At 39.4% G+C, this 10,890-nt stretch overlaps 1 protein-coding gene across 1 annotated transcript; it reads right to left on the reverse strand.

The window, feature by feature from the left end:
• Window positions 1–5,211: 5,211 nt before the first annotated feature.
• On the reverse strand, window positions 5,212–6,604 carry rprm3 (reprimo, TP53 dependent G2 arrest mediator homolog 3). The gene has a single exon (XM_061258951.1). It carries the CDS (start codon window positions 6,468–6,470, stop codon window positions 6,132–6,134), a length of 339 nt encoding a protein of 112 aa, XP_061114935.1. The 5' UTR covers window positions 6,471–6,604; the 3' UTR covers window positions 5,212–6,131.
• Between the last annotated feature and the right edge of the window lie 4,286 nt (window positions 6,605–10,890).

Below are 10,890 nucleotides of genomic sequence, written 5' to 3' on the forward strand. Positions count from 1 at the left end.
CAAAGTGCTCACTGTGTATTTTTTCTTTTAGAATTCACCAGAGAGCATCATTTTCAATCATCTTTGCTTTAAATTAAAGCATGTGTGGAGATCAGCCAAAAGCATTTTTTTAGCACCATATCAAGATTGTATAATTTTGACTCCTTTACTCAACAATAAAATAGTTCAGAGATATTTAAATAACGTAAGCAATATTTTATATGGTATATCTACCCCAAATGTATTCGGCATCGTGTTCTGAGAACCTCCTAGGTTTGATTGATGGTTGCATCTAAATGTCCCATTAGTTTCTTCAGCCATGAATCCCTCAAAAAAAAAAACATAGAAAACCGTATGGAACATCCGTCCAGAATGCTGATGATCTGGGTGCCAGCTTCAGTATAATATTTGCCTGCTATCACCCCACCATCTGTATCTCAAAACAGTGAGCAGCCGTCTATGCTGGAGCTAAGGGGTGGTTAAGCCCTGCAAACCACTGATTAAAATGAAGGGCCTCGTTCTATAGGGAACCCTGTAACTGCTCCTGAGTGAGGAAGAGATAAGGGCTGTGACCCCCTGTGACTTGTATGCAGCTTAAGCCTGTTTAATGCATAACACAAACACCTGTCTGTGTATGCATTCATGTGTATAGAAGCACAATAATATTGCTGCGTTGCCTGGTAAGAGCCGAAAAGCAACGTACAGGTTTTGGCCCGATGCTAAACTTATGGCCAAAAACGATGACGCGGGGCGAGGCTTGTGATGTTTGATGATGCTGTAACCTGAATGAGAAAGCCAAGGACACAAATCATTCACATTTTTATTTTTAATTGATAATTGTTCCCCCCAAAGCCATATGGCAGTTGGAATAATACTTGGTGGAAACCTGCACACTGGAGCGAAACCATTTGCAGAAAATTATGCGAATGGAAAACTTAAACCAAAACAATACTGCTAAAACATTTTTTTTACAACTTAAGTAATAAAGAGATTGTCACCAAGGACATAAATATCATTTAAAGTTTAGGGGGACAACAAAAAGGAGATTTTCTTTTGGATTTTTTTGGGGGTGACACAAAGAGCACCACCCATGATCAAGTCTGGGGGATGTGTCCCCCCTGTCCCCACTAGTATCGCCGTCCACGGCTGTAATAAATCCTGCCATACACAAGGGGTGAAATGCGAGGAGGCTGAAAATGTCAGCCGTTCCATTGCATGGTGTGAGATTTTTTTCTTCTCTTACTCAGGCCCGCACACACAGGCTGTATCTCGCTCATTGAAGTTAGTACAGTGTTAAGTGTTAAGCCTGCCCTTAACACAGCGAGTGTCACTGTTTGAATGGCGCTGGCATTTCCTCTTCATCGCCTGCACTCCCGCTGTGATGGCGACACAGCTTTCTGACAGCAACCGCTGGCAGCGGTGACCTTTTCTTCTCTTTTTCCTCATTTTCTTTTTTTCAGAGAAATATGTAATTGTCAAGCTTTGAGGCTGCTTATCCAAGTAGGGCACCCTCAAATGTGCCAGAGTTTTGTGCCGTGCAGTGCTGGACATATTGTGTGTAATCTCTTGTGTGAGAGGGTATTGCGTGTAATCTCTTGAGTGATGAAGCCACGGTTAATTGAATCCCACTGATATCATTTTAATGTCGAATTTATCTTATGTAGATGCTAACAGCTTGCTGGTCATGTACTGTGAAGATTTGGTTGTGCTTTTGTATGTACAAGTACTAATACGTCAGTCAGAATACTTCTAAAGACTGCTATCTAGGTGGCTAACCATGTAATTTTGCCTACTGCACCAAGGTTACTTTTTTTAATCTGGAAAATTCTACCTCGGAATTAAGAAAAAAAAAAAAAAAAAAAAGCTATAATACTGACTTTTGGCTGGTCTCCACACATGCTTTCATTCAAAACAAAAGATGATTGAAAAGGCTCTCAGGTGAATTCTAAGAGAAAAAAATACATTATATACACTCAATGAGCACTTTATTTAATTCAAATAACCACACATTACAACAGTAGTATGCAGAATAGCATCTCTGAACACACAACACATCAAACCTATGAGTGGATAGGCTACAAATACTAAAAATATTACAGTCACCAACAATTCTCTAGACTGACTGTCAGATTGAGTCCACTCATTCAAAAATGAAAACATTTCATAAGAAGCACAAGATGGCAGGTTTCAGCACTAAGGACTTACAAAAGAGGTCTGATCAGCTGCTTGTTGCGTTTGTGCTCTTTCAGTGTTCTGAATGCACAGGCAAAGGGCTCATACAACCCTCGATGGATGCTGTGGTTTGTCCAAAATTAACTTCCCCTGAAATCGGAAGCACCAATACACTTATTTCAGACACTATATTACGTTTCTTAATTATTTGATCCCTTATCCCTTAAAAATAGGGTTAGGGTTAGGGTTAGCATTTTATTTTTGTCATTTTGGTTCACTTTAACTGTGACCTCACCACAAGGGCTGATACACGGTTTTTTTCCCTGTCACTTTCATTTATCTGCCCCTGCCTTTTAGAAAATCCTCATAATCTGATGCTGTCTGTCAATGTAGAGCCCCTGTAATCCTACCCTCATAGGTATGTATGATTCAGCCCTGTGGCCTGTATGTGCAGAGGCACAAGAGGGCAGCTCTGGGCTGGCTTGGTGGGATTGAGGTCATCCATAGTTTGCCATTCTCATTTCTAATTTAGATTATCGCCTGAGCCGCACTCGCCCCTCTTTGCATGTATGTCACCATCTGCTTCGGTGACTTGCTGTGAAGAATGTGATCGGCACGTTTTCAGCAAGTCACATGCGTGAAAGGCGCTTCGCTGGGCTTGTAGATCAGCCATATTTCAACACATGGAAACACAACTTTAACATCAGTGAAAAGATATAAAATCAATATACAAAGGTAGATTAAGTTTTTGCCTAAATAGGCTTGTTCAGCTATTTATATTTGACAGAAATGATTAAGGATGTGGTAGCCGGCTGCTTTTTTGGAGAGCCGCGTGGTTGGCTGGTTTTTACGCGCAGAATAAAATTAGCAACCCCTTTAGACTCAAGAAAAACCAGGTGAGGTGAGTTAACTGTGTCAACAGCTTTAGTTGATCAACTAAGTGCTGAACAAATGCCAAAGCCGCCAGTGCAGCTAGAACAGTTCTCTGGGGAGGGCAGGGGAATCAAGTTACCAATTTAATTAATGATATTTGTTTTGATGTTGTGAAAGCACATATTTGTAATATTTTACAATGGGGTGAAATATTCTTAATGCAGCATGGACAGATGATGGGGCCCTTTACTTTCATATTTAAACTTGACACAAAGTTATCCTCTTTGATTGTTCCTTGATAATTGTAAATGGAACAGTGATGGGACCACAGCAATACTTATTGTTATTCAAAATAGCATTAATTTACAGGTATGGTGTACAAAGTGGTTGAAGAATTGCACCTAGAACCTGAGGTTTTTTTATCTAGCAGGCTGGAAAGATGTCATACTTTATCAGATGTCAGTTAAAAATGACAGTATTCTGGGCCACGTGTTGTGTCAACGATTGCACAAGTACATCCTGTCTGAAGGGCAAATTTGAAGAGATGTAAGTGGTTGCCCAGTGAATTGGGGTCATGTGCTGTGTTATACAAGGCCCTTTTGTATTAAAATGGTTTGTCCTCTTTAAAAAGCATGTACAAGTCTTCAAATCACAACAATGAGTGTGTGTCATACCCTGGAAGCATGCATAACTCACCTTAAGTGTTGCAATAGGCGTAATGGCAAAGCATCTTCCACTGTAAAATGGCGTTGGGTCAGTCGTTCACTGAAATTGATTGGAAATTGATCAAAGATATGACGCAGTATTGACATCAGTTGTATTTTCACCAGTCTTACCAATATGTACTGTAAGACTATCACTTCAGCCTCCATAAACCGTTCATACATTGGAATGGTATAGGTCACTGACTAAATGGTGACAGGAAAAAAATCGACAGGACTGCATAGAAATGTTACATTCCACAGAACCTGAAGTTATGGCCGAAGATATGACAGTGAAAGGCTTTGCACGACAGAGTTCATCCTGTGTGCCTCAGGTGCGTCAGGAGAAATTATATGAACAGACTTAGCCATAAACCTCAATAAACATATGAGCTGTAATCCATATGGATTACACCTGAAAATGCTTCGGAGCCGGATTAAGACGGACCACTTTTGAAACCACGTTTGTGATTTCCCGTTCGGCTGAGATGCCATTTTTATTTGAATATTGTTTACTATTTTTGCTTACATTTTAGTCTGCTGGATGTTTATTCGGTTACACTGTATTCGGTTAAACTATGCTCTTCTTTGCTAGACGTTACCAACTTGCTGGAGTCTTAGTTCATGTTTTTTTCTTTCTATTTCATACTTAGACAGGAAAAGTGTTAACTTGTCTATTGTTTATATTAGGAAGCCTACAATACTGTATTATTGCACTATCATCAGTATTGTTGTAATTTAAATCTTAATTGAATTAGGGTTGGCGACGGTGGCGGCGCTTCTGTGTATTGTATCTTGTCGTTATTGTGCTTGTGGAAAAAAAAACAACCCATTATTTTAGATCAAAGCCTCATTATTTCCTTGATAAAGATAAAATAATATATAATTAACATCTATGGTAAGATATTTGTTTGACTTCTGTGTGTAGGCAGCGTGAGCGCGAGAGCGACCCCGCCTCCAACATCAGTGACCTGACAGAAGGACAAAGTGATGTTGATTGTGCGCACGGATGTTGGTGCGCAGAGCCATTTGGGTCAGTTTTGTTTGGATTTCCGATGGCCTCAAGAGTAAATGCTGCGGTCCATGTCACATTCCTGATCCAGGGGGAGGTCAGCAATCCTGCGTCCCATGAAAGAATTCACACTTATGGGGGCGCTGCTTGTTGGTCCTTACAATCCGTTGAGAAATCCGGCAGTTTCAGCAGTGCGGCGCGGAGTGGGTTTAATCCTTGCAATGATCTGCATCTTAGAATTCGTGAGCATGCTCAGACCAATATGCACGATTTCCCATTCTATCATGTTTTCTCATACGATTTTTTCTTTGGAGATAATCCAATTTTCTTCTCCGCAGATTTATGCATATTTCGCTTATGGCACAGCCATAAGTCAATACAGGTTCCTGAAGTTTCCATTGTAATGCGCACTTAGTTAAGATGATCTTACTTGTTAAAATGTCTGATGACTTGTTATAGTAGTATGATCCCTTCAGTATTATTCGGTGGAAAATTACAAGTGTCTTTGATGTTAAGCGTTAATTTTACGCATACAATTTGTCTTTTTTTACAGGCTACATTTCTTATACATTTTGATCCATTTATTTTCCTGAAATAACAATAGTACTGCTTTCACACAATTAACAGCTCATAGCAATATCTAAGACAATCATCACGGCTAGATAAGCTAATAGGCCTTACTCCGTGAATATATTTGCGTAAAGGCGTGGCAATGAATGAAATGAAATCGCAGGGCATAGCTTTTGTAGCTTCACCAGAAAAAAATGGCATACATTAACCATACAACATTTCAAAAATCCATAACCCTGAAATCTGTGTAGCCCAGAGTCCACATTTCCACTCCAACAAAACTGTTTACCAAAATATTAATAATTTGGTAATGGTTGCAGCCTGGATTTGACAATATTATTATGGCAAAATGCGCCCACGTTTCGATACAAGTTATTTAGACTATGTTTCAAGACACAAAGTATGCTCTTGCTACATTTTCTTTCTTAGCAGAATTTTAAATGGTTTACACATTCAGAACCACCGTGGGCTGGATCAGAGGCTAGTAACCTTTTTGTAAATTCACATTCTTTGTTACCAACAGTTCATACTGTGTTTTTGTATTACCACAGAACAGTTAACCTGTTGCAAAAACCAATGAGCCCTACAGTGTAATAACATAATATGCATGCAGTTACCAGTGGATTGTTTTACGTTTTCTCATTAACATCCTTTTATTTGGGTGCAGGCAGAATTACGTCCATTTCACTTGAGCTGCAGTCCATTTCAGCCACGTTTCTATCGTTACAATAGAAGTGACTCTTAAAGTAATTTACCCATAGGGTATAATGAAAACCCCCTGTACGGTAAGCGTCACAGCATGTCCTATGTGCCTTGTTCCCGAGCTAGGACGCGACCATTATAACTTCTACTTCCTTTGATGGTCTCCTGTCTTCCACGAGCAGGTTGATCATGCTTTCCGACTTTATGAGCAGGTTACATCCCAGGAAGAAGATGCCGAAAATAACTGTCAACGACAATACGCACAGCACAGCAATCTGAACTAGGCGCATTATATAGAGGTCTTGTTCGGTCGGTAGGGACAGACCAAACCGGCCATCCGTGATGACCGAGGCGGCGGCAGCGGATAAGTTGCAGCACTGGTGGACGTTGTCAATCCCCGCACTGTCCGTGTACTCATCCACGGTCAGCGTCCGGTTCAGTAGTCCCGTAGTACCATTCATGATTGTTTGGTTGATAATTGTTTGCAAAATATGTTTTATTAATCCGATTCGCAAAAAGTTGTAGGATTTCCCACTCTCCGGCGTATTTTCGGATCAGAACTGCGTGTCTTTCCAGTGCGCAACCACAGCAAGTCTGATTTGGTGAAGGTTTGGTAGCAAATGTCTTTGAAACGAAGACACAATTTTCTCAGCGTCACAGCGTCCCACTTTTTGATTTTCGGTTGTCCGTTCTAATGAATTTGGATATGACAGTCCAAGCGCAGGTAGTAAGAACTAATTGAAAATGTCTTTACAATGTATCTACAAATTGGTGCGTTCAGGTGTAGACAAGCACCACTTTGTGTGCTGCAAAACTGAATAAATAAATCAATAACTGAAATACATTTCGTGATATTCCCATTTTAAGGAGTGATAATCTTGCATTTTAACGTTCCCATGGCTTTGTAGAGAACGTGGGTTATTGTTCGACATTGCTCCATGTACGCGTTAATAAAAGCATTCAGTCAAATTCGTCTTTGCGCAGAATCTTCACAATGGTAGTCACGAGACAGTTTTCAGTGTCGTCTGCTCGCTGTATTTGTAGCTCCGTTGCAAGGCGCTATGAACTTTATATAACGCGGTGGGCGGGGTGGGTAGCCATTAAGACCATTTCCATTGCATTGGCTTCCATTTCCATTGGCTCAAAACCTAATTTTATTCTGAGGAATCTCATTTAATGGTAGAGGAATACTTATTGATGTGAAGAAAATCCCCTTTCAACCGTCAAACAGGAACATTCTCCAGGATGTAGGCATTAATGTTTGCTAAAAGATGTTCTGGAACAAACTCTTATGGACAGATGAGACTAGTATCCATCTGTACCAGAGGAATAGGAAGTGTGGGAGAGAAAGGAACTGCTTGTGATCCAAAGCACCCACTGTTTTTTTAAATGTGGTGGAGGTAGTGTTTTGGCTAGGGTTGCAAAGAGAGGGACATTTTCTGAAATTTTAGGAATTCCAATTCTTATAACACCACACAAATTGAATCTAAAATTGAGGAGGATTGTCTAGATCAGGGGGTCTCCAACCCTGGTCCTGGAGAGCTACTGGGTCTGCTGGTTTTTGTTTTCACCATAAAATCAGCACCCTGTTGAGACCCAGGTAACCAGGTGAGGTGAGTTGATTAATCAATTAGAGCAGTTGATTACGGTTAAGTGAGGAGTAACAACGGAAACCAGCAGACCCTGTAGCTCTCCAGGACCAGGGTTGGAGACCACTGGTCTAGATTCTCCAGAGGTAAAAATCTCCAAACAGGAGCTGAAGATGGATGTAGTATCGGCCTACCAGAAAAGATACGCCTCGTCTTGCTAAGTCTATGGGTCACAGATTTAAGGCAGCCATTGAATGCAAAGGATTTGCAACCAAGTACTGAATATGTTAACTTCATTTAAAATTATGCTGATTTGACCAATTACTTTTAGTCCCCTAAAATGGGGGACTATGTATATAAAGGGCTGTAATTCCTTCAGGGATCACTGGATATAGACGTAAATTAAAGCTTAAGCTTAATTAAGGCATATCATTACAATTACCCATGCAATGTACCTAAGCCTATGTGTGACATAATGAAATGTATTAAGTGTATATGTATAGTATGTAGCCTATGTGTGTTTTTTGGTGGGTGCGCGTGTGTATGGGGGATGGGCTGAACACAGAAAATGAAATAAAACCTATTCAACTGTGTGCGAAGTGTTGTCATGGCAGTGAACCGCTATTTTTAGGGATCTGCCGACAAGCTTAGATGACAAGTGCGATGGTAACAGAAAGCAATCAACAAATACGGTGCTCATAGTTATTTATAGTTCTGTTGGCTATATTCGAACATCACGACAGAGTTCTGTTCTTTAAACATTTTAAAGAAGTTATTTTCACTCAGTGTGATGTGCAGTGACGTAGTGCGTTGTATTACCGTAATGGACAGATTTAGAGGAGGGGACTTGAACACATTTCCTATTGAACTCGCGTGGTACGCTTACAGTGTGACGCTTATGACGCTTCCCAAAACGCAGGGACACTGAGACTTATTGTTCTTCAAGACATATTTCTTCTGTTGATTTTATTTTTTCCGCTTCTGACATCCTATTCAGTCAAACTTCACATGATGTTAAGGCCTGACTTCTAGATAGTGGTCTTCTAGACAGTCACACCAGGGTGTTATTAATCGGAATGCATTTGACTCTTGGATTAATTCACTCAGGGTTTTCATAACCAGTGCTCTCTGCACCACACAGATGCGTCTTACACTAATTTTATACAAGGGAATTGTGAGTACGATGTTTATATTCATCTGCTATATGCTCAAATTCCCAAAAGTTCAAAAGAATAGCGTCATACTTAATTTGTTTGTAAATCCTTTCGGCCAACATGGTATGGTTCTCAAAGCATAATTTGTTTTGTGACGACACCTTAAAGCTCATTGTACTTTGCCTACATTTCCCCTGTAAACGTCCCATTCGACACATGCTCATAATATAATCATTATTTTGTACCTGATTTGGATTTGGCTTGATCATGTTTCAGCAGTCAGCCATGTCGATGCCCTGCTGTCACCAATACCTTCATAGTGATGCTGGGGGGTTGACCCGTTGTTGATCCATATTGACAGCTAGATTGACAGCCTACAAATGTATACATACAATATGTATCAATTTGTAAAAAGTTATATGAACGACAGATTAATAAGAAATAGTGTTTATTGTTTATATTACAATATGATCCTTTTACATTGTTGGAACTTTTTGTGAGCATATAAATTGTTTGAAGTGAGTCTCCCCCTTTTGCTCTAAAACAGTGAGATCCTTGAAAGCAGTAACAGATGCTATATGAATGTACTTAAATAATGGTTACACCTTTCATATTTCTGTTTATTATCATTATCATTATTATTATTCAGAAAACGGCCTTGGATGATAAGCGTTAGATTTGAGCAACGTCGCTGAAATTGTCTTGGTATGAGAAAATGTAGTACACTTGTCGGCCAGATGATGGCGACGTTGTTCAACAAACGCTTTGTTCTTTTTTGAAGATCAGCGCGTGTTCTTCAAGGTTGTTCCAACGCAATACATTCACTTAAGTGTTGAAACGCAAATGTCACGTGCTGGAAGGAAGTAACCTTACTGACAGGTGCGATCACTTCAGAGGGATCCCGACCGTCAGTGCTAAAGAGAAACCCAATATGTTTGCCCGTTATCCCGTGTCATCAAGGGGTGTCATTTTGAGTCCTTGGCTTGGAGTATGCAAGTGTAAACTTAATCTGACGTGGTCTATCAGAGGAAGTTGTCTATTCCATGCACAGTCTTTGTCTATACAATTGCCAGGTGATTCTTTCCAGAAATTGCAGCAAGATGATTAGATCAGTTGTGATGACTTCTCATGGAAAAGATAGCATATGGTGAAACATACTCAATTGTTACATCACCAGTTATACATGAAACACCCCATTATTTATACAATTTATTGATGCTGCCATTGAAATACTTTGGCCAATCATTGAATGATAAATATTACTGCTAGGGTGTGTGTACTGTACACCAGTGCCATCGCAGTCTAGGGTTTATTTTTACATTTGTAATACATTGAATACATGTTCAGTAAGGTCTCACACATTTACTAAATGTAGTAATAATTTAATGAATATTTCTTACATCCGACTAAATATTTTGCAGCATGTAGCTTAGTAAATGTTTGAATTATTAAATGTTCCTTGAGCTTTGCTAAATTTTGAAAAGTTTCCTTGATATATGCATGTGTGAAACAAAATGCTGTGAAAATATAGTCCAGCTATGTTAAGAATATGAACTGGAAGTCTTTCAGCAAGTTCATTGTATTTCACATAGCTTATCATATGGGAAAGTCACTGCATTACAGAATCAAAAATGCATATGCCCATGCTATATACAATCCAGTTATAGACATATACTGTAGTCAGTTACATAGAGTTACATAATATTTATTCTGTTCTTTCTATTGAACAGAATCGCACCCCCATCTAGCTCTGACTATTACTTTGTATAAATGCTGTTTATGTTCATGCATTCATTGAACTTTTTGCATATTTGAATGGGAACGAGAAGCTCAGTGGTAAATTCAGTGGTAAGGTGTGTGAATTAGACCCACACTCCCGTTTCAGCCAGTTGGGATTCTATATACACTAGGCTCCAGAATTATTGGTACCCTTAATAAAAATGGAGAAAAAAGGCTGCATATAAAAAACAACATGGATAATGATCTATATTTTATGTTTAAACATATGGGAAAACTATATACTATAAACTATATACTCATTTTTTACTGAAAACCACAGGTGCCAAAATGATTGGCACCCGTAACAATTATTGTAGATAACATCAAACAAAGTGAAATTGGCAATACACTTTTACTTT

Source organism: Conger conger, chromosome 10 (assembly GCF_963514075.1).
Source record: "Conger conger chromosome 10, fConCon1.1, whole genome shotgun sequence".
NCBI lineage: Eukaryota > Metazoa > Chordata > Actinopteri > Anguilliformes > Congridae > Conger > Conger conger.